General features: G+C 40.3%; 1 protein-coding gene across 1 annotated transcript; it reads right to left on the bottom strand.

Annotated features, from left to right (window-relative positions):
- Positions 1-652: 652 nt before the first annotated feature.
- On the bottom strand, positions 653-22,827 carry zyg11 (zyg-11 homolog (C. elegans)). The gene is made up of 17 exons (XM_041791223.1): positions 22,471-22,827; positions 20,532-20,706; positions 18,274-18,485; positions 16,887-17,204; positions 16,591-16,704; positions 14,564-14,680; positions 14,339-14,479; positions 13,858-14,034; positions 13,651-13,715; positions 9,920-10,019; positions 8,350-8,400; positions 8,065-8,226; positions 5,469-5,516; positions 5,184-5,381; positions 1,805-1,857; positions 1,614-1,711; positions 653-1,495 (listed from the first exon to the last, which is right to left on the bottom strand). Exons 1-17 carry the CDS (start codon positions 22,480-22,482, stop codon positions 1,302-1,304), a joined length of 2,235 nt encoding a protein of 744 aa, XP_041647157.1. The 5' UTR covers positions 22,483-22,827; the 3' UTR covers positions 653-1,301.
- Positions 22,828-24,811: the final 1,984 nt, after the last annotated feature.

The following is a 24,811-nucleotide window of genomic DNA, read 5'->3' as shown; positions in this document are numbered from 1 at the left end:
TTAGCAGCATTAAAGTTTGCATGCATGTCCTCTTAGGGCTTCCCACTGGAAATGGCTCAACCCGTCACTTCTGTGATCCACCAGTTGAGAACCACTGGTCTAAAGTGTCTGCTGTCAAAATAGGATCAGATATGATGAACTCGGTTTGTGGTACACCCCTCCTGACAGCCCCTTCTCTCATCTAAACATCAGTTGATTGGCTAAGGGGGGCGTATATACACATAGAAAGGATGGATAAGAGCAGTGCAGCGTCACATCCTGATGTCCAGAGAAACCACGTCCCCGTTTGGGTGAAAACAAACCCTGAGTCTGAATGGCGGTAGATTGGAAAACAACAGGAACAGTGAGGTGAAACGCTAATCAACATAACTTAAGACTCGTTTTTAACCAAAACTGACAAAGGAATGAAAAAGAGGAGCTCTGTTTTTTGAGAGCTGAAACTAGAGAGGAGTAAAGAGGTCAAATGTTGGACTGGTGTCATGTTCCTACTGACTTTAAGCCAGCGATCACTCTGTGACTGTTAACAGATTCTTCACACATTCACTAATGTTTGAAAAGTGAAGAGTTGACTCGTTTAACAAGGCTGAAATACAAATGTAAGGTATGTGATGTCAGTTTATGACCTTTCAGATGTAGGATGCAGGATTCTGAGTGAGTTTTTGAAGTTTAATACACATTTGAGCGATACAAATATCTATCCAACAAGATGAACTTGTCTGATCATGCAGGGTTCCTTTTAAGAATAAAGAATAGTTTAGTTTTCTCTATGCTGAAATCACTTCTTGCCCCCCAGCAGGAGTTCTCCACTACTTTGAAATGTTATGATGCCGATCCATATTCAAAAATGATGTAATTATTATGAAAACCTCACTGGCTGTTGGATTTGGGCTCTCAATAACCGGTAAACTGACCCTGTCTGTCCCGTTAACCGCCATTCATGATGATGGACTGTTTTGACCCAGAAGGGAGCCGGTCTGATGCTGTTTGGGTACCTGGATGGGTCGCTTTTAACAGTTTCTGGACGTTCCCACAGTGATGTGTTTTTCTAAGCAGCTGATCCATCATCAACGTGGCATTTACTGACCAAAACTCCTCCTGGTGGTTTCAGCACTCGTCCCACTCACATTATTATTTTGTTTTGAAACAAACACAGAGAAATAAATAAAGTTGACATGTTTGTGAAGAATCACGTAGTCTTTTCCTCATTCTTGATAAAGTGAACAGAGTTCTGCGCCTGTCCTGCTCTGACAGAGATCTGCCGCTCTGATCAGTCTGATGCAGCGCACGCCCTCTTTGTGATGTCACTGGGGCGGTGGAGGAGGCGGGCGGCGGCTGCAGTGTGCATGCTGGCCGGTGCGTGCTTGGTGGCGCTGCAGACTCTCCAGGATGCTCTCGGCCAGCAGGCGGACGTCTCTGTGCGTCTGAGGGTGAGTGTGAACAAGCTCCAGCTGCTGCAGACCGCCCTCCTCCAGCAGCATGCTGCAGTACCGCGCCGCTGCATAGAGATGGGGGGGGGGGGACATGAGATCTGTGAGGAGGGGGTGGCGCTGACAGACTTGATTTATGAAAGCACTTCATCATCTCATGAACATTTATGTTCTTGTTTGTGTTACCGTTCTTGCTGCAGACGTGCTGCATGGCCCAGGCCGCCCACAGCTGAACCCCGGGGGTGTGAAAGCACTCCAGCAGGGGGAAGAAAGGGTTAAAGGACCTGCAGGATAACAGGAACACATCAGGATTTAAGTCATGTGATCACTCTACCTGCTCTCATGTCACCATGTGATCACTGGAGAGTTTCTCTCACCTGTACGCCACCATCTCACACTCAGGAGGGGGCCACTTTGTGATGACGGTGTGCTGAGGAGACACAAATACACCAAGTCAAACACACCAGGATTTAAAGTTTGATACAGTTCTAGAAAAATCAGATAATAAGTGAAACCTGCCTGATACCACAGCTACAAAATACAAGTCCTACACACCCAGTATGTGGAGATTTTTGGATTCTGATCACCAGAATTTGGAGGCAAACTCTAACAGAACCAAAACATCACCAATGTTTATGTAAAATTCAGACACTGCAAGAAATTGACTTGTAAATTCTAATGGATTCATTTATCTCCTTCATTTTTAAAAGCATTTGACAAATCCTTTTCAACCTTCATCAAACTGAATACAGCACAAAGACAAGATCTGTACATATCAGATTACATAAACCACTAATGTGAGAGTAGCACTTTTATTCCTTTAATAATCAGTGTCTTCAGTCTTCAGACATTCACAGTGTTGTTAAATAAAAAGGTGATGGAACACAGTGGTTAGCATGCTCCTGTCCCACCTTTTTTGGAAGACGTTGCATGCATTCAATTAAGAATGTGTGTATATTTCCACCCCCCCCCCCCACCCAGAACATTACAAATCTTGTCTTTGTGCTGTTTTTAGCTAAATATAAATTGAAAATTATTTGTGGATTGCTGCATTCGTTTTAGTTCACATTTACACAACAATCCAAACTCTGACTAAAAATGTTTGTCAGCAACCTTTTTTCCACAAGGGAGAGGAGATTATGACCAGCTAAAAATAGATCTTTGGGGTTAAAAACTCTGACAATGAGTTTAATTTTTGTCAAGGAGGTTAAAAACAGACAAAAATGTAAGTTCAGGACTGATAAACCCTTAAAATCCATTTCTTTACTGTCCTTATGAGGCATGTCAGTATTTTCATGACTATTTTAAATAGGGCTGAACAAATTTGGAAAATAATCTAAGTCCAATTATTTTCTCCAATATTAAGACTGCGATTTGAAATGCGATTATTTCTTAACTCTCTTTTTTCCTGAACAAGGGCTGAAAAATTCTTTAAAAATGTCTTATTATGATGATTTGGCATCGTACTGCAAATTGGACAGAATTGTTCATTGAAAGTATTATGTCATTCTCATATTTAATAAGAAAAAAGTACAAAATTAAAGTTAGGAATTTTTTATAGACTATTCTGACAAAAATAGCACTTCAGTGATTGCATATGTCATGCATAACATCTCTGCTGCAAAAACAAAAGTTTTAAACAAGAATTTTGCCACAAATTTCAGGTCAAAGAAAAATCGCACCCTCTGTGATTTGAAAATTGCTGCAAGCCGTGTTGCGATTTATGCTTATTTTCGATTAATTGCCTTATTTTAAATCAATTAAAGCAATGATGATGCAGTGTATTATTTTTAAAATATGGCTACTTAAATTTGTTTAAATAAAATAAATGCCTTGAATGTCTCAAAATAGAGAATAAAAATAAAAGGTAAGAACCTTCTTTTGATCAACTCTTAGAGCTCTCAGCTATTTTTCAACTCTCCTGGACTTTTTGTCTTAAAAAGTTTGTTAAAAATAAACTCTGTAGTGCACAGTCAAGCTCTAAACAACCTTTCCTTTAGGAGAACCTGGGCATTCAAGAGTATGGGTGCTTCAGTAATGTCAATTGAATTTGTAAAAAGTTATGGGGCTATTAGGGATGGGAGAAAAACATCAATACAGCATAGTATTGCGATATTTTGTGTGGTGATATATCATATTGTCTTATTCACCAAGTATCGGGTTTTTTTTTTTTAAGTAATTGCTAATATAAGCTGAAGTCTATGATAATGGAAAAATAAAATCAATTGTTTGGAAAATTGTTTGTCCAGTGAGGTCAGCAGAGGTGACGGTCATAGAGCAGGAGAAAGTTAGTACAACAAACATGGCGACACCAGGGAAAGGAAATTAGGAACGAATGAGATGGACACGACACATGAGGTTAGCAAGAAGTGCTACATGAGAATAAAATACTGTGGAAATATGACAAACATGAGGGCAAGACTAATATTAAATCAGTTAAACAGTAGGAAAAATGGTATAGATTGCAATATATCGCAATATATGGTATCGCAATACTCACTGCATCGCAAAATGTTTAAAATCCCAATAATATTGAATCATGACCCAGGTATCTTGATAATATCGTATCATGGGGGCACTAGTGATTCCCAGCCCTAGGGGCTATAAAGACAAAAGAAAAAACTAATTGGAAATTAAAACGCAAAGATTTTTATGTACTGTATTTTTACTTTTAAAACAAAGGATTACAAAGTGCTTTGACATGCAGGAAAACAAAGCAGCAGAACCCAACAAGAGATAAGACAACAAAACAAGAACAACTAGAGAACACTCAAGGAGGAGAACCTAAAAAAGATCAAAACCCAGGCTACATGTTCAACCCAAACAACATTATTACTGAGATTACATATGTGCACAGTCAACATTAATGGCTCAGAGTGTTTTTGCACAAACTTGTTCTCCCATCTCTTTGGGACTAAGAAATTAAAAAATAATAATTCTGAGACAAAAAGTCATTATTTTCACATTTTTACAAAAAAAAAAAAAAAGTCCTTGCCCTTTTTGGGAATTTGAGTCATTATTTAAACTGCAGTGACTCTGAGGGACAAATAACAGCCTTCTTTGTTAATTTCTCTCTGTTTTGAGCCATTGAGACTCTCTTCTTAATTTCTCAATCTGTGCACATGCGCTGTTCAGCAAAGCATGATATGACAACAGAACAGCTTCCCATTGGTTGTCACAGCCCAGTCACAATGCCTCTGGGATACAAACAGACAATATGGGGGTGGGCTAGCTAGCTAACTGCAGGAATGATCAAAAAATTGATTCTAAATGCATAAAGAGATTTCCCATATCAGAGTTACTGGTGTGGATTTAATCTTTAAAGACCACCCAAAATTCAGCCAAGATCCAGGCTCACTTGAAGACATTCTGTAAGAGCTATTAATGCATGGAGAACATCATTAGAACCACACAACAGAGAGTTCAAGAGGAAAAAACAAGTGTGTTCGATTTACGATTCAAAAGTTACCAAGCAATTAACAAAGAGTGTGTCTGTGGCATGAATCCATGCTCTAAGGGTTAAAATTTGATTAAAATGTTTTTGAGTTTTCAGGGACTAAACTTAAAAATGACTAATGGGCCTAAAACTGAAGAACATTTTAATGTAACAGACTAAGACTAAATTTCAAAAGCTGCCATATTTAACACTTTTCCCCGTGTTTTTGGCATTGAGGCGTGTAGTTTAAAGACAGTGTAGACCCTGGTATAGTTTAAAGACAGTGTAGACCCTGGTATCAGGGATATTGTGGTTCCTACCAGCTGCTCCAGCAGAGCTGCTCTCAGCTCGGGGCTCAGCGTCCACGTGTCCTCTCCTCGGGATGTCAGGTGAGCCAGGATCCCTGCTGCAAAATAGCTCACCTCCACCTCTGGACTGTGCAGAAGAGTGCTGATGTGGTCCAAGAAACTCTGCACCATCAGCTCCACATGCAGCTCCCCCACCTCGGCTATGTTGTTCTACAGGCAGACAGAGACGGGGGAAACTTTAGGTCTGAGGTTAGGAATAAAACAGATGATTTAAGAAATAATCACAGAGAAGCTCACCAGCAGACCCAGAACCTTCTGCTGAATTGAAGACTCATTGGGGAACGACTGCATGGAAGAAAAATCAAAAGTAAATCAGACCAGCCCCCTTCCTTCATGGTAACAAAATGTATAATTAAAAAAAGGGCTAATATCAAAACCTGTTGATACCAAAGCAACAAAATCAGAAGTCCTGGATATGTAAAGGTGTTAGATTCTTGTTTTCAACTATCAAAAGTTTAGAGCAAACTCCTGCACACCAGGGAGGGAAAATGACACCCACCAACAGCCAAATGCAGGTACTTCTGAGCAGAGCCAGGTGAATCTGCTCATCCTACCAGCCACTGGGGCGGCCTCATAAAAGTAACAGGACATAATGGTTTTGTGACATAAACAGCATACAATTAAGTCCTGTTTTTTTCTTGTTTCTAATGACTTTTCCCTGTGTCAAAGCTACTCTCAAATGTTCACAGCCAGCTATATGATGGAATAGTTTGAGGGTAGTGGGTAGGGCTGCAACTGGTCTACCTGCAAAAGATCCCTTCAAGCCAAAGTTTACCCTCGTCTAAGTCTGAGATAGTTGAATAAGGCCTGAATTCCAGTGTGATATTACAGGAATCATGCATGAAAAATGAAATTCTCTGAAGTCCGACACTCATAATACTGGAAAATGCTGTTTGAATTTACAGTGTATGACACATCTGCATGGACTAGAACAGGCCAAACTGGTTTTAAACGAGCGACAGTTTAGACTTTTTCCTGTTGCAGCTGCTTCTTACTACTGATCATGATTGAGAAACAAGATCTGAATACTGTCATTATACTAAATACTAAAACTATAAATCTTTATCTTCATAGTACACCTCATCTAATTGCATGCTAAAATAAAATGGCTGGTAAAAATGTGAGTGGCGCATTGATTTTGGAAATTTAACTTCCAGCCCTGCTGCACTCGTCTAAATCTTACAAAAACAACGGCAATGTTATGTGGAAGTTTTAGTGCAATTAAGACTTTCTGCATGTGTTTGTCTGCAATTTTAAGGGATTCTGACTTCTCTTTAGCACCACCACTGTATTATATTATCTTAATAGACTTTACTTTGAAAGCTGATAGGGAAGTTAAACTTTATATCAATGTCTCATGATGGTGATGATTCGTTGTTTGGTTGCTTTAGTGCAGGGACCATCATCTACATTTGTACAAGGACAGACATGGTGGAGGCCAAACTTTTAAACAATCTAAAATAAAATTTATATTTTGGTCTTATTAATATATATTAGTATTAATATGGGGCTGCACAGCGGTGCAGGGATGCTGTTGCTTTACAGCAAGATGGTCCCTGGTTCACATCCTTTTCAGGGTCTTTCTGTGCAGAGTTTGCATGCGTAAGCCTTCTCCGGATACTCTGGCTTCCTCCCACCACCAGGGTGAACCCCGCCTCTCGCCCAATGACAGCTGAGATAGGCTCAAGCCCCCCCCCCCACCTGCAACCCCCAACGGTATAAGTGGTATAGAAAATGGATGCATGGATGGTATTAGTATCAATATTCTCTAGGGGACAATTGAGATATTTTGCTACATTTCTGGGGTTGCCATGTTTTCCATCACTGGGTTTGGGTTTGGGTCATATGCTGTATTGGGATTGGTGAAGAACACATGCAGGAAAAAAGGTATTTTAGTTTTGATTCTAAGGTAGTGTGGAGTACACTCTCTAAGGAGCCTGAACTGGAAGGTTGACATAGAAAACAGTAGATTTAATGAGGACCAGCTGGATTTCTACTAAACTGGTCAAACATTAAGTCATTCCTGATAGAACTGCTCCAATATCAGTCATTTCTTGGAGTTGATTTAATAGCTGTAGCGATTTAAAGACAAAAGATATACCCTAAAATTCACCTTCCTCAATATCTTTTTTCCTCCTAACATTTTCTAAGTTAATAACCTTTTGGGGGCGGGAGAGGAAGCTTTAGGGAGCCTGATGTAGCTCTCGGGCCGCCAGTTGATCATCACTGCTGTATGTCAGCCTCTGTGTTTGGACTTAAAGCAGTTTGTGGCTCTTACTAATGCTGTTCCCTCCCGTCCAGATCCTTGCTTGTGTCGTAGTAATTCTCAGATGTAAGTCAATTCAGATAAAAGCGTCTGCAAAACGAAACTCTAACATCGTAAAACGTTGAACTTGTGCCAGATGCACAAATTCCACCCTAAAAGTAAAACGAGCCCACAGTTTCCAAACATGAAAAAGCAACAGAGCTGGCTGTTGTGGGTCAGTGCGCGAGTGAAGAAAGGAGACTTTGTTTTTGGATTTGTCATAAAACACATCTAAATACTGGTGTTGGGCTGCTGTGTGGCTGTGACTCGTGGCCAAAGGACTCCCTAAAGACAGTCTTCATAACTAAAGGTCCCATGTATTATTTTGATAAAAGGCCTTTATGATGAAATATCCTCTGAGTGAAACGTCACATCTATTCCTCAAACATTCAGTTTGAAGCTACAACATCCTGAGAGCTTTAAAGGATCCTTCTCTGGTTTCATGAACATTTCAGGAGAGTCACATCAGGTTTGTCTGAAGGCGAGTGGCAGTTGTGAGCGTGCTCTTTGTGTGCAGGACGTGTGTACCTCTAAGACTTTGATAAACAGGTCCAGGCCCTGGTTCTCAATGAAGTGACGGCAGGTTGTCGGTGACTCGTCAGTCAGGTTCCAGAGCGCGCTCAGAGTGAACTTTAAGGTGGCGTCCACCACGCCCTGAGATGCCTTCTGACGCACGATCTGGAGGAGTTGCTGCAGGTCAAGAGAAAGACTGTCATATTTTGTTTTTAACATTTTATTTAAAATGATGTTTTAGATGCTTTATTGTAAACAATTCTGTTACATTAGACAGAGTTAAAAAAGAGGAGACATCACCTTGACAATGAACAACTCTGTTCCCAGCTGAGCCGTCTGCTCTGTAGAGAGCTGGAGGAGAAAGAGTTAAAAAATGAACAAACCATCAGAAAGTAACTCAGAGACAAGGCAGAGACGGTGATCACACAGCTGGCTGATAACATGATTCATTTTTACAGATAACACGTCACTGGAGGGGTCTGTAAATGCTTTATCCTGGATCTGCTTCATCTTCTAACTCGGGTTTATAATTATGTGTCAAATCTACACCATCGTTAGCAAAACATACATTTGCAACTCTCTGCTCAGCAATTCCTACGCCAATTTCTGGTCCTGTCGACACATTTCCTGCTTGTCTGTGTTCATGAAAACCATGGTGCTTACACTAAGTATATTGTGCTGGGGTTGGAGCTGATAACTATTGGCCATCAGCTGATTTTTCTGCAGTTGTTGTACAGAAGGAAAGAGCAGGGACATCTGAGGAGATAAATGTGCAGCTGCTGAACCAGCTGAGGCAGAAGTAGAAGAATTTTTGTACTTCTTTGGCCACAGAGACTTGGATGAGGATGCACGTCTGATATTTTCAGATGCTGGTAAATAGATTTGACTAGTGGTATTGCTGTCTGCAGTCACTCATCTCAGTACACAGCGTGCTTACAGACATCACTGAGGGACTGGCAGGCATCTGTGCTAACCAGTGCACCAATCACAGGGCTGGTAGGCTGCATGCACAGGCTTTTACAAACAGTTCAGGGCTATGGGGACCTATGGGGTAAGCTGCAGCACAGGTGCACAGGGACACAGAGGTATAACTCAGGATTTAGAAAAGCAGAGCCAGCCCAGGACCACATGAAGCAAAATATGCATGCTAAATAAGCCTTTTGTTAGTGTGAAAATATTGTATTTTGTAATGGAATGATGTAACAAGGTTAACAAGGTTGGCTTAGCTGGCACCCTACCAGAAATAGTGGTCATGGAATGTACTTTTAGGGATCTGAAGTGGTCACATGGGGTGACTCCCTGGATCGGGCGTCAAGTGTATAAATGACTGTCAGTGTGTGCATTCTTTGTCCTTGGCCTGTGCATCTGTCGATGACCGCAGCTGTTAGTAAACCTGAGAGAACCCAGTCTTATTGTCTCTGTGAAGTTTCTGAATCTTCCTCTCGTGCCAATACATTTATTTCCACATAACACCTATAAACACTCATTTTTTACTGAAACATCTTCTGCCTCTGATCAAATCCAATTCATCCCCTCCTACAACTCCATACTTAGGATATTTGACCTCAGATATCAAAACCCAAATGACTTTAAAGACTTTTCATGGATCTGTTGGGATCCTGCCCATAATAAAGAGCCACATTTAAACGGGGCGGGGGCTCCACATACACAGCACTTCCTTGTTGAACCATACAATCCTGTCAAGCCTCTGTTTCTACCTCTGATGTGGTACCCCCTAAGAATGCCTTTGTGTCATTCATATTAAAAGGGATAATAACACATAGGCAGAAATATCAAACCTTGAACCTTTAGTCTGAATTAATGAACAGGAATAACAGCACCAGTACGTATAGATGTCACAGATATTTACCTTTGCAGCCAGGATGGAGATGATGGCCACGGCCATCCTCTGCATGTTCTGGTCCTCATGGTTACAGAGCCACTGCATCACCAGTTTGGCTGCTTCAAACCTGAAGGAACACAGCAGAGAAACGACACACCTTTGACTGACTGGGTGATTTTTCTATTTAAATTCATTTAAACAGGAAAACCTCAATGAAATTAAGAATAATTTACAAGAGTCTCTTGGCCAAGACAAGCAGCGGCACATTTAACTGAGTTATAGATGTAAAATATAAATATAAAAACACCACAGACACAGATCAGAGTTCATTAATCCAAACATCTACAACCTGATAAATCTTCCTCCAACTCTTTTAAAACAATTCAAAGAGGCCAGATCCCACAGACGCAGAAGATTCAAGGCTGCAGGAGCAGCAAACCTGAAACTCCTTTCACCATACTCAGGAAGGACTTTGGGAACAGATAGCAAAAGTAAATCTAGTGACAGAGGCACAGAGTGAAGACTGTAGCTTTCAGAACTTTTCACATGAATAAAGCTACACAGGTATGATGGAAGTAGGTTAAGTATAGCTTTATAAATAATGATATGCCAATGATTTGTGTACAAGTGGTCAACCAACTCAGTCATACAGACAGACACGTTAAAGCACGGGTGTCAAACTAAAGGCCTGGCGCCAAATCCGGCCCATGGAACGATTACATCCGGCCTGCAAGATCATATCATATTTGTATTATTACTGGCCCACCAGTATGAGGTCTGCAGTTTTTCTCCAGTATAATAATGTAAACTTCAACTTGATTATTTAAAATATCCTTGTTAAGCTAAAAATCTGAAAAAGCAAATCATAAGAAAGATTTCATAAAAAGTCAAGAATGTGGGGAAAAAAATTAATCTGTGTTTAATTTTTTATTTTCAAATTTGGCATCTCAAGATTACAACTCAAACTGTTGATTTTGACTTTTCATTTCATGCTTTGACCTTTTCAACGCAGAATTTTAACTTTATGTCACATTTTTATCTTTTAGATTCCAAATTTGAAATTTTAAGTCATATTTTGACCTTTTCAACTCTTTACTTTGGCTTTTTAATTCCATATTTGACTTTTAATAACATAATTTCAATTTTTTTCTCATATTTTGACATTTTAAATGACTAATTTTTACTTTTTATATCATATTTTGGCCTTTTACCCTCCCAATTTTGAATTTAAGTCATAATTTAAACTTTTTAAGTCATAATTTTAAATTCTAGCTCATATTTTGACATTTTCAACTCCTAATTTTTGTTTTTTTTATTCCACATTTAAAACTATCAGACTCACAGTTTAACATTTTAAGTCATATTTTGACTTTTAAACTCATGATTTCAAAATTTATCTCATATTTTGACCTTTCAAACATATGATTTCAACTTTCTTCTCATATTGTTGCTCTTTAAAAAAAATTCTTATTTTTAATATCGTGTTCTGATCTTTGAACTAATAAGCTGGTATTTTTTTTCTCAGATTTGAGCCTTTAAACTTATCATTTTAACTTTTTTGAATTTCCAAATGATTTATCATCAGTGCTGTTTTTAAATATTTTATTACTGGTGAAATGAAGTTGAATGTTATGGTTCAATGTTGACCCTGTTAGGCCCTCATGTTAGACCTGAATCCTGAATCTGGCCCCTGCTGTGATTGAATTTGACTCAATCTCTGCGTTAGAGATTCAGCAATAAAATCTACAGACAACTTTAGAAAATAAAATTTTATGATCCAGACTAGATGGTTTCCTTCTATCTAAAAAACTGATGGCTTTGAGCATCTCAGCAACAGTGACTCATCTAAAACTGAGTAACTGAAGAACAGGTACCTGATGTGCAGGACAAACAGAAGTTTTTGTTTTCACATGTCTGTCAAACAGTGCCTCATAGGCGCTTGTAAATAAATCAAGAACTGAGGCTTCTTCAACGACGTTCTGATTATCATTAAAGGGGACATATTATGCAAATACACTTTTTCCAGGCTTTTCTAGAAAAAATATGTGACCCCGACCTGTCCACAATCCTCCCAGGAATCAGAAAAATCCATTCCTTCAACCCTCTCTTTCTCCAGCTTTCAGAAAATGTGTGCTGAAACAAGCAGTTCTCAGATGTTCCCCTTATGAAGTCATGTGGGGAGTTAGCCCCGCCCCCAGGTTTGGTTGGTCCTCCCTGCTTCAAAGAAAGTTTTGCCCTCCTCTCCTGACCTTCCTCTCAGCTGCCAGCTGATCCACAACCTCTGTATTGTTTCTGACACCCATTTTTCCTCTTTTCTGCATGTCCCCCAACTCACAAATAACGCCTTCTTTCACCTAAAAACTGGAGCCTTCATCCATCCACTACTCTTCTTCCCTACAGCTGAAAGTTTGATCCATGCCTCCACAACATCCAGACTTGACTACAGCAGCATCCTCTATGGCACATCTTCAAAAATCCTCAAACTTCAGTACATCCAGAACTCTGCAGCACACCTCCTCACCCATACTCGCTCCCATGACCACATCTCCTCTGTCTTTCAAAACCTCCTCTATCTCCCCGTCCCATACCGACATCCACTTTAAAGTCCTGCTCCTCACACACAAAGCCCTCAACCACCAGGTTACCCTCCTACACCACCACACTCCTACCTGTAACCTCCTCTCCTCTCTCCGGCATCAGGGTCTGAGCACTGAACCTGAGGGGATGGAGCCTTCTCTATAGCCGCCCCTTCCCTCTAGAACTCACAAAAACATCAACAAGACTGAACAGACTTCGCACATTCAGACTGTTCATTTTAGATGGAGTTTTAATGTGTGACTTTGACGTTGTTTTGTCTGTCTGCCTGTTTGTTTGTTGGCAGCGATCATACAGTGTCTTTGAGTTTTCTGAAAAACACGCTGTTAAAAAAGCATCACAGTTGCAAATGTTCATAAATTCAAGTAAATGACAGACTTTGAACCAAATGCTGATGCCCCAGGAGATTCAGAAACTTTTACCGCTATTTCCACATAGGACGACTGCGCTGCACACTGTAAACTGGGTTTGCTCTGTCTGAAGGCGAGTGACCTGATCAGTGGGCAGAGATCACGGGAGAACTGCTAGTTCAAGCAGGAAGAGTATATCAACGGCAGACTATTTTACCTTTTGGGGTTAATTTATCATCTTTTCCAGTAAAAGTCCATGATATTAATGCTTCCGCCATTGGGTGAGTACATTAGGAAGTTAAAAGGTTAATGTGTGCTTAAAGGATCTGTGGTTTTATGTAAAATTCTTTGGCTAAATGTCCTCATACGTTGACTTTTCCTCGTCAATGGCGCCGTTTTAGCACTGTGACCCGCTGACCTCTCAGTGATCCTTTGCTCTCTCTGTAGGATTAGTTGTAATGTTGATATAGTGATGATTTACGATCGGGAGTCTGTGCATTGTGTTGTATTCTGAAAGAACCAGATATTCTACGTTTGTGACTTTCTGTTTGGAGCTTTCTAACTGATGGTTTGGCAGCGGCCGGCGCTGAAAATAGACCTGCAGCATATCTCGAGTAGCACTCCAGGGACGCGCCGCTGCCGGACATGGAACTGTTCTGAAAGACTAGAGAAGAAGCGATTTGCTCCGCAGTATAATTCGCCGGCCAATCACAGCGCGGTCGCTGTATAGGGAAATGGGAGGTTAGAGGTCCGGTAACACCAATCCTGAATAAACAGAGCTTAAGAAATGGCACAGAAATGAGATTTTCTCACCTGTTGAAGGGAACTTCCTGCAGGATGCGATCACTACACAGAGACAGCAGACAGTTCTTCTGCAGCTGGAAGCACACAGTGAGGAGATGAATCAGGACACGGCTCATAAATAAATATGAGAAAATCCCTGACAAACCAAACCTCTCACAGCGTAATAATACTCTCAAATTTCTCTCATTACGTCATCTGCAGCGAGCATGCAGATACCTGCTGGTGGTTGGGGAACGTCCTCATGGCCTCCAGCAGCAGCTGAGTGACCGAGCTCAGCAGTCGGACCGGCATTCCTGCAGCCAGGTCCTGTTTGGTCAGATTGAACACACAGGCACTCGCAGCCAGCTGTACGTTCAGCGTGGCGGGATGATTCTTCATCCCCAACACCACCAGCTGCAGAGAGAAGGTGAGAGTGGGGGGTGAGTTTTTCAGGGGTCATCCCTAAATGTTTAACTAATAAATACTGCCAAAAGAGTAGGAACACACAAAAACAAGCTCTGAAATAAGGCAGGGTGTTGAGACGCTGTGAGAGGAGAGATGAGAGGATGAAGAGAATATTAAGATGTGCAGATTAACGTCAAGCCAAACCACCCAGGTAGAGATTATGTCTGTGGAGACACTGCACTGCTTTAATAAATCCACTGCTGATAGATGTGATTAAACTTTATATGAAGTTGGTGAAAGAGTTTCCTCTGACCTTCAGGATGTCGGCTCGTGGCGTCTCCATGACGTGCGTCAGGCTGAAAAGGTGAAACAGAGCTTCTCTCACAAATCCTTCCCTCTCACTGTAGCGACGCAGAGCCTCGCAGATCTGTGTCTCATTGGCTTCACCTGTTACCTGTTCACACACAAACATATTAACACAACAGCTCACCTGGGCTCCTGCACAGGTATCAGATCAAACATAAGATCATAGGCATACCTTAAGATTCCCCTCTCCAGACAGGAAGTCTGAGAATCCAGCATCTGTGGCCAACAGACCTACGAAACTCATCCCTGGCCTCTCCTCCACAAACGCTCTGACCGCTGCATCAGTCACCTGAAAGAGGCATGCAGGAACAAGAGATAGGAAAAGCCTGATTCATACTCCTGTACTAAACCTACATGGTGATAGCTTACACTGTCATGAGTACTGGCTCTGCAGCACTCTACACCAGTACTATCCTGCAGTGCATGTTTTAATGGCAAGTTCGGGTCTTGTGCCACATTTCCTGCTTGTTTGTGTACAGGACCATTAAGACTGGAGCTGATAAATATTAATTATCAGTTGAATATACTGCAGTTATTACAAAGAAGAGGAGACAGGAGGCCTGGTTTAATCGTCATCTGCAGCCATTTATCTCACAGCAGAGCACATATGAAATCATTGAAATCAGGTGTTCCAATTACTTCCATGTCCACAGGTGTATAGTATCAAGCACCTAGGCATGCAGACTGTTTCTACAAACATTTGTGAAAGAATGGCTCGCTCTCAGGAGCTCAGTGAATTCCAGCGTGGTACTGTGATAGGATGCCACCTGTGCAACAAGTCCAGTGGTGAAATTTCCTCGCTCCTAAATATTCCAACTTTCTGCAGAGTCAATGTCTACAGACCTCCAAACTTCATGTGGTCTTCAGATTAGCTCAAGAACAGTGCATAGAGAGCTTCATAGAATGGGTTTCCATGGCTGAGCAGCTGCATCCAAGCCATACATCACCAAGGTGCAATGCAAAGTGGCAGATGCAGTGGTGTAAAGCACGCCGCCACTGGACTCTAGAGCAGTGGAGACGCGTTCTCTGGAGTGATGAATCACACTTCTCCATCTGGCAATCTGAAGGACGAGTCTTGGTTTGGCGATTGCCAGGAGAACGGTACTTGTCTGACTGCATTGTGCCAAGTGTAAAGTTTGGTGGAGGGGGGATTATGGTGTGGGCTTGTTTTTCAGGAGCTGGGCTTGGCCCCTTAGTTCCAGTCAAAGGAACTCTGAATGCTTCAGCATACCAAGAGATTTTGGACAATTCCATGCTCCCAACTTTGTGGGAACAGTTTGGGGATGGCCCCTTCCTGTTCCAACATGACTGTGCACCAGTGCACAAAGCAAGGTCCATAAAGACATGGATGAGAGAGTTTGGAGTGGATGAACTTGACTGGCCTGCACAGAGTCCTGTATACATTTGCTATTTGGCAAAGCATGACCTGATGATGGAACAGCCTGCCATTGGCAGTAACACCCCATGTGACAACCATTGTGGGAAAAAAATAAGGTGGCTTATGCTAAACTAGCAGTGGAGCTGAATGAAAATTGATTTAAAAAAATGTATTAAAAGACATTCAAGTTACAGACGTGGATTTAATCTTTAAATGCCTCAGAAAGTCACCAAACTTCCAGGTTTGCTAGAAAAGCCTCTGTAAGGGACACAACATCACAGATAGCATCATTCCAATGGCATAACAGCAGGCTGTAGGAGGAAAAACAGTGACTGCGATTTATGGTTCAAGAGTTATTCAGCTTTTTTTTACATATATATTTGTCTCTTCTCATCATACAGGTGTCTCTCTCAGAGGGTTAAGAGACTGAAAACCTGTTGAAAATGGTGGCCGGTAAAGAGCTGCAGTTTGATCAGAACTGGACAACATTTCTTACTTAAAAGAAGAGCAAAGAAACATGCTGAAAGCTGGAAAATATGTGTTTTTTTTTTCTTGACTGGTTTTAGCAAGAGTTTAATTTAGCTGCTGGCTCCACTGATAGTGAAAAACAACTATGGCTGCCTGCTAAACTCACGTTTGAGTTAATTACCCTCTAAGTTTCTTCTCTTAAAGGTTCTGTCCTTCCCAAACACTGTATATGGGGCAGAAGGATGTGATAAATATCCCATGCCATGGAGATGTGAACCAGTCTATGTGTTGTGTCAGGTTATGAATAAGATTTCAAACATCAACACAACTAAAAGACACACTTAGACACACACCTGTTTCCTCCCTGATACATCCAGAGACACGAGGGCAGGCAGAATCCCCCGCTGGCTGAGCAGCTGACGGGCCACGTCAGAGGTGAACTGTTTATCATCACTAATGTCCAGGTGCTGCACCGAACAAAGAAAGACAGATCCTTAATCATCTCTGTGGAGAACTCTGTCACTGTAAGGACTAAAATATGGACATCTCAAACTATTAAACATGCAAACAAGCGTAAAAAGTGGGCAGCAACATCAGATGAGCTTTCATTTATAAAAAATGTAAACAAACATGCAAAGAGTAAACAGACCTGCAGTGCGTCCAGCTGCCCGATGACGCCCAGCAGCTGAGCCGTGCTCATCTCCAGCCTCTTCAGCTGGTGCAGAGTGAGCGAGCGCAGACGCTCCTTCAGTCCCAGCAGGGGACTCAGGTTAGTGACCGACGTGTTGGACAAGTCCAGACTCTCCAGACGAGGCAGAGAACAGACGTCCACCAGTCCCGAGTCATAGAAGTCCACGTTAGCCAGAGAGAGCGAGCGGAGGCCGTGCAGGGAGCTGAAGCGGTGCTGGATCGGTTCCTCCAGAGACGACATGGTCAGGCCCGTGAGGACGAGTCTCTGCAGCGACTCCTGCAGGCAGACGGAAGAAATACAAGTTATTATAAAGTTCACAGGAGGGAAAGGACATATTTACAGCAGGGATTTGACAATACTGTAAAAAGACTACTAAGCAACCTGACAAAGCCGCACACAGTAAAACTAACAGAATGCAGAGGCTCTTCTGCTTTAAGCCTAGCATATAAAGATTTTGAGGTTTATAATATGTCATGCTTAAAAGCGGAGCTGCAGACCTGAGAGACAAGAGATGAATGTATGACACAAATAGCCAAACCAACATGATACAGCACTTAAAATAACGCCACACTGTGAAGCTTGAGACTCCAAACCTATCAATAACACACACTGTGAAGCAGATCTGAACCCCTGAGCACATTAACAAATGTAAAAGTCACAGAAATAATTCTACACAGCTGTGTTTTAAGGATTTAGGCTGATGATGAACACGTTACAGCCAGCTGTAATGAAACAAGCTTGCAAACACATGGTTGTCCACTTCTATTTGTGCTTCAACCATGGCTAGTTTGAGTTATTTTAAGGCCCCAGGCAAAGACCAAGATGTGGTCCTTCTCCATTATACTAAAACTGATCACAGGGAGTGAACCAAATATTCTGAAGCATCTCCTTTCAGATCAGGACGTACCCAAATGGTAAATCTAAATTCCCAAATAGCTAGTAGCTCTTAAAGGAACATCAGAATTCAAACTCCTCCCATCTTAATATTTGAACATGTCTCTAGTCCTGGTGGAGCTTTGAAAAATAAGAAAAGATGTGTACTATTGGTGACATATTCATTCTTCTGACATAAATCAGACATTTAACTCTATTAAGCTCTTCCTTTGCTATAATTATAGATGGACCACAATAACTGGGTGAAAAATTCTATTTTAAATATTTCACTTATTAAAATTGACAATTCAAAAACTTCCCTCTTGTACCCAAAACATCTCACATCTCTGTTTTTAAGGTCAAACATGAGAGAAAATGTTGGAATGTGGGAGGATTACATAAAAAAACAGTAATACCAAAAGCATGATTTGTTACAACCAGTGCATCTCCCCCTCATGCTCGCTGGCGTTACCTGGCAGTACTTGTTGGTAGACAGACCCTGCAGGATGTCGGGGATGGTGAGATCTGCGTTGACTCTGGCGGCGTCCAGCTCCAGCAGCCGGTGAGGACACAGAGCTTTCTGGAAGGCCTCCGCAGAGATACGAGCCGTCCGTACACACGCTCGTCTCAGACGCAGATACTCACAGGATCGAAACACGCCGACTGTGCTGTCATTCAGCAGACCTGCAGGGGAGAGACAAAAGAGATCCAAGGTTTTTAATGAACACAAACATCCACGGCTCCTCTCCATCATTCAGGACACTGTGTGACAGGGGTTTGATGTTTTTAGGCCGGCTACACACGGGATGGTTTTATAATCTAAAATGATTCTGAAAACATGGAAGACAACAGACAAAAGGACAGTTTTTTCTTAAAGTTTTGTTCTCAGATAGTTATTTTTAGTGCTTTTATGATTTTGATATGAATTATTCGAGACAGAATAGTGGGTCAATTGATGGTGAGACACTATCAGGCAACATCAGATGCTCTGACATGACAGCGAGACTATCCGCGCCTGAGTTACGACTGATTTTTAACATCATTACCCTCTGAATGCACACAATAGACCAGGGGTGTCAAACTCAAGGCCCAGGTCCAAATATGGCCCTTGGAACCGATATACCTGGTCCACAAGACCATATCATATTTTTATTATAACTGGCCCACCAGTATGAAGTCTACAGATTTCCACCTGTTTAAAAGTGTAAACTTAACGTTGATGATTTAAAATGTCCTTCATAAGTCATAAAAAATCAAAGAAAGTAAAATGATAAAATAATTAGATAAAAAGTCTGGAATGTGGGAAATTCATTTGTGTTTTCATTTTAAATTTTGAATTTTGTATCTCACAATTACAATTTAAGCTAATAATTTGGAGCTTCTATTCTGACCTTTCAGATTCACAATCTTAAATTTTAAGACAAATTTTGCCCTTTTAAAACTTATGATTTCAAATTTTATGCGACGTTTTGACCTTTTCAACTCCTAATTTTGACTTTCAACTCAGACTTTGACCTTCTAGATCCACAACTTTAAATTTATAGTCATATTTTGACCGTTTTAACTCATGATTTTTAATTGTATCTCACATTTTTTACATTTTTAACTCCTAACTTTGATTTTTAATACCATATTTGGACCTTTTTATGCTCCCAGTTAAAATGTAAACTCATATTTGGACCTTTAAGCATTTTTGCATTTTATCTCAAATTTTGACCTTTTAAACTTGGAACTGAGCTTTCTATCTCATAAACTTACCTTTAAAAAATATTTTTAATTTTAGTTTCATCCTTTGACCTTTTCAACAAGTAAGTTTGACTTTTTATCTCATATTTTGACCTTTTAAACTTGGGACTTAACTTTGTATCTAATAAACTTACCTTTAAAAAATTATTAATTTAATCACTATTATTTTTACTTTTAATGTCATGTTTTGACCTTCTGAATTAATAAGTTTGACTGTTATCTCAGATTTTGAGACTTAAACTTATCATTTTTCCTTTTTTTTAAAATCTAAAAATTATTTATCATCATTTTTTTTTTCCTTTTGTTTCCCTTCAGTTATTACTGATGAAAATGAGGTTGACGGTTTATTGTTGAATGTTGACCGTGTTAGGCTCTCAGGTTAGACCTACATTCAGAATCCGGCCCCTGCTGCGACTGAGTTTGAAAACCCTGCAAAAGACAATTCAGCCGGACTGTGAGCCCACATACCTGCTGTTTACAGTAGAGATTTCACAGTGGAGATCCCACAAACAAAAGATCTCACAGAAAATCATCAACTAGCTGTCCTAGCTCATATTCTGCTTTGCAACAAGCAATAACACAACAAAATAGTAAAAAGAATGCATATAAAATCCCACTACAATATTTCACTTGGCTTGGGCAAGGTTGTGCTTATGTTTGTAGCCACACTGCCATGTTTGTGAGCCGTAAAAGTACACAACATGCAGATGGTAACGCCCTCTGGAGCTCGCTCTCATTGGCTTTTGTAAATATTCTGTTGGAGGCCGTCTAATCTGGAATCATTAATATACAACATGTTTGAGATCTACAGCCCAAGACTGAGAAGGCTCTGATGTCATCAAGACACTTCAGAGTTATTTGCACAAACAATCAGCCGTGATAAACCTTGAGTTTTGCTGTGCTCCCCTGACCACAGAGGGGTCACATAGGGCCTTAAACTGTCCAGTGAGTAGACACCTCAGGTGTTCTGTTCTCCAGGCTTACCTTCAGACGCCATCTTGCCGAGCAGCTGGTCTGCGAGCTCCTGAGGGAAGAGCACGGCCTCTCTGAAGCACAGCGAGCCATCAGGACGCTTCACACAGAACTGGTCCAGGTTCTGACTCACGTAGGTCAGACACAGGTCGGTCAGAGCCGGGGGCGAGGCCTCGTCCAGGAACATCTACAACATTTATTTATCAGATCAGTAACCAGAACATGTACAGGATTAAACTTTAAAGACACCACGCGATTGTCCTATTATGAAATTTTAGATTTTTGCGCTGTCCTACACTAAGAGTAACTGACTTCCTGTTTGGATCCAGACCTGCTTTTACTTTGAAAGAAAATACTGTACTTCATGTAGATCAGAGATAAGAAATGTAAATGTTTGATAATGTGAGGATCAGATGACTTCGCACTTGTCCACTGAGCTGACTTTGAGTTTTTTTAAAGTGAAACTAGACATAAAAGAGCCGTGGTGGATTAATTTTACATCACTATGGCTGAAGGGAGATGCTGGCGCAGCTTAAGCCATCTCAGTCACCATTTATGTGTTCACACTGCAGCATCCAATGGTCGTGCATGACCCTGAGAGCTCAGACTGAATGAGGGAAGTCAGGACCAACTGTGACAAATGTCTGTGGAGTTTTTATAAGTCCCACTGACAGAGGTCAAAGTCATCTATTGTCTTATGACATTTCATAAAGCTACAAACAGTAATAAAGCCACTCTTACTGTCTCTCTCTCACACATAAATACTAATAGCTAAATAAGATGAGTATTCAGCTGGAAGTAAACAGGTAAGCTATTTACTGCTCATTTATTTGCTTTATTATAGTTAAGGAAGTCACATCTAAAACACCATGCGGTCGTCATGGTGCTTTAAGATGCTGTCTGACAGTTTACAAAGGGAAAAAAGCCCCAAAGTTGGGGATTCTGCTCATAGTTCTGCTCTCACTGTTGGAGCGTGTGTAGCTGTACGACCAAAATAACAAACATGTCAGAAACCCATCTGACCAGTCAGGAACAGCCGGTCGGGCTGTTGTGTCCCCCTTTTACATTGCATGATGAACAATGTACGCTCAAACTGAAAGTTGGTGCAACTTCCAGGCGTGTAACTCATCTACTGAAAATCCACACTTCATGCCTGGCTTTAAACAAAGTGTGCAGAAAGGAACGCTAAGCATGCAATGAATTGTGATTTTAAAACTACTGCACCAATTACAGACCTTAATTGATCACAGATAATGCACCAAGGCAGATAGTGCTTTATTAATATTGCCACAGCTTCACTTTTGCTGTTAAATAAAGAGGATTAGACTTTCCCTCCCCAGTCCTTTTCAAGCGTTTTTATGTCTCCTCTGGTTAAATGTTTCTCTTGAAGCATAATAGCAGCAGAGGAGTTGTAATATCCTATTTACTGGATTTAAAATCCTCTCTTAATATGAAGAAAACAGGCTTTGACAGAGCAGCTTTACATGAGAGTTACATGATTACCAAACCAGGAAACCATCTGACATTTAACTGTAACATTAATCTGGAAACAAATCTCTCCTCACAGCCAGGACTAAAATAGTCTCAGTGGGAAATGCTGTAGAGGTTTAGAGAGATTTACACTGTCTGCAGGTGTCTGCCTGCAGTTTTTGACTTTAAATAACATAAACGAGCTATCATTGGGTGCCTATGCCCTTCGTTTCTGCAGCTACTGTATTACATTTGTATAGATATGGTCTGACTTATGCTGGTCTGACTGGTATGGTGTGGAAGTCTCTGGCCCCGTGATAGCTCCGTTAGACATAATGAATGTCTAATTAGATACATTAATAACATGCAGACTGAACTGTCCAAGCAGCTGTTTGGCTTTAAATAAGAGTGAACTGATGATGATGATGATGGTGAGATGATGAACGTGTGTTCAGGTGAGCCGTTGCAGGTAAAAACAGACCGTGTTTAGCATCCTGAAGGCCGGGCTCTGTCTCTAACGTTCTGGGCTCTTCTCCTCCACAGATTAGCCCGTTGGCTCGTTAGCTGTGCGGCTCCGTTCACCTGTGGTCACCTGTACGTCGGCCTGTTGTTCGCTTTGACGGACGGTAAACGGCTAACGTTAGCCCGCGACTAGCTCGCTCGCTGTCCCCGCTGAGTGACGTCACAGCGTGCGCAGAGGTGTCGGAGCGTGTTCACTGAAGTCATTTTGAAATAAACCTGAGACTGCTGCGGGGACAGACTGGCGGTCCTCTAACACCTGTCGGTTCAGTTCGGGACCAGAATCACGGTAAACAAAGGTCACGGCACCGGAACTACATCAACCAGAGGGCGGGGCGACGGAAGACTGGTGTGACGATTCAAGTAGTAACCGTGTAAACTGGTGACCTTCTGTCGAATGCATCAAAAGCAGGGGCGATTTTAGCATCAGACCTTTAGGGGGCTCACTTCCTTTATAGTGGTGGGCGATACTGCAAAATTTAGTCTTGATCCGTTATCAAGTAAATACCAAGGCTATTATAGTTTAATAAAACTAAAATTAGTTTTATTTTTTATTTTATCTTAATTAGTTTTATCCTTAGTTTTAGTCTTTGACACAACATACTGACTGACACCTACACCCAAGTCTGGGGGCTTTAAAATTGCCTGAATCAACTGGTTAAGTCTTCAAATAATGGTACCATTATTTTAAGTCTTAACCAATTAATAACCAATAAACCAACCAATAAATCAACCTAGTTTTATGCCTGAAGTTGTAGTCAAACATCACCTTTAAATAAATGAAATAACTGAAGAGTAGCCTGTTAGAATATGTTTTTAAAAATGTATGATGTTCGCTCAGCCCTGACATGTATCATAAAAACCCAAAACTTATACTAAAACTAATAAAAAGAAACTAAAATGAAGCTTTTTGCAATATAAAAACTAAACTAACAAACCAGCAGTAAAAACTAATTAAAGTTAAACTGAAATTGATTTCAGAAAGTGAAAAAGAAATAAAAATTAAAACTAATAAAAATCCAGAACGATTATAACCTTGCTAAATACATCACTGATACATCACTGATACTTCATATTTTATATATAATTTTTTTTTTTTTTTGGAATATTTTTTATTGACCTTTTTTTACATTTTCACATTCAATCAAAATAGCATGTTGTAGCAACATAACTGCTCAGGATCAGAAAAAGAAACATTCATACATTGCTGGGGCACACAACACACATACACACACTTACACACCAGTACACTGCATCATTATTATATAGAATATAATTGATTAAAAAATGAATCAATGAATAAATAAATTTAAAAATAAATAAATATGTGAACAATGATAAAGAAACTATTGTTAATCTGTATTATTTTTTATTATTAGTATTATATTTCATTTATTTATTTTATAAATAATTCTTAAATATAATAAAACAATATAATATAATATATATACAACATAAATAGACTTACTCTTCCACTCTTCTTTGGTAGTTTCTCTGGTCTACCTTTATCAGTCTCTGTTTTATAACCATCAGAAGACACCATGTAGGTCCTTTTTCAGGGTCTGAAATCAGACACCTCCTCTCTGCCTGACCTGCCGAGAATTCCAACGAGAAACAAGCTGGACTACCGCAAGATACTGGGATAAAAGTAGGTCTGTTTACTTTGGGAATTAAAAAAATGACTCTTACATGAATGAAGTCGTTCAAAGAGATCAGAAGCATGATTTTATAAGGTTAAAGTTGCGCATTTTTGTGAAAGTAATGTTTATAACATCAAATCTCCTTTTACCAGGTTTAAGCCTTACATGTATATGATAGTGAATAAAGACTGGGGTATTGGAGTAAACTAATAATTTTATGCCAATTAAATCTTGACTTTATCTGATTTCAATTGTGATCTGACAAGATAAAAATCTACATTAATAATGCCATTATTTATTTAAATTGAAGGTATGATTTAACAGGTGTAAAGGTATTGAATCTGCAAGATTAAAATGTCAAATCTATTATGTTCTTAGAGCCGTCCAGGTCAAAGCTCTGCTAATGTGTGCTTTCAGTCATTACTTTCGCTTAAGTAATCGCAACAAAGCAATATAAACTCGTTATTCTGCAACATTTTTGTCCTCATTTTACTGAAGTTGTAAATTTACTGTGTTAAAGTTGTATATCTAAAGACATGCATTAAAGACGTAAACTTATCAGGTTGAAGAATATTTACTAGAAACACATCAACGACACTGTAAAGCAGCTTTATTTAGATTTCATTCAGGGAAGCGCAGTCTGCTTTACACTGAGGGTTTAAA

This window comes from Cheilinus undulatus, linkage group 7, assembly GCF_018320785.1.
Source record: "Cheilinus undulatus linkage group 7, ASM1832078v1, whole genome shotgun sequence".
Taxonomy (NCBI): Eukaryota; Metazoa; Chordata; class Actinopteri; order Labriformes; family Labridae; genus Cheilinus; species Cheilinus undulatus.
The sequence above is the reverse complement of the archived record's forward strand: the minus strand, read 5'-3'. Positions and strand labels throughout refer to the sequence as shown.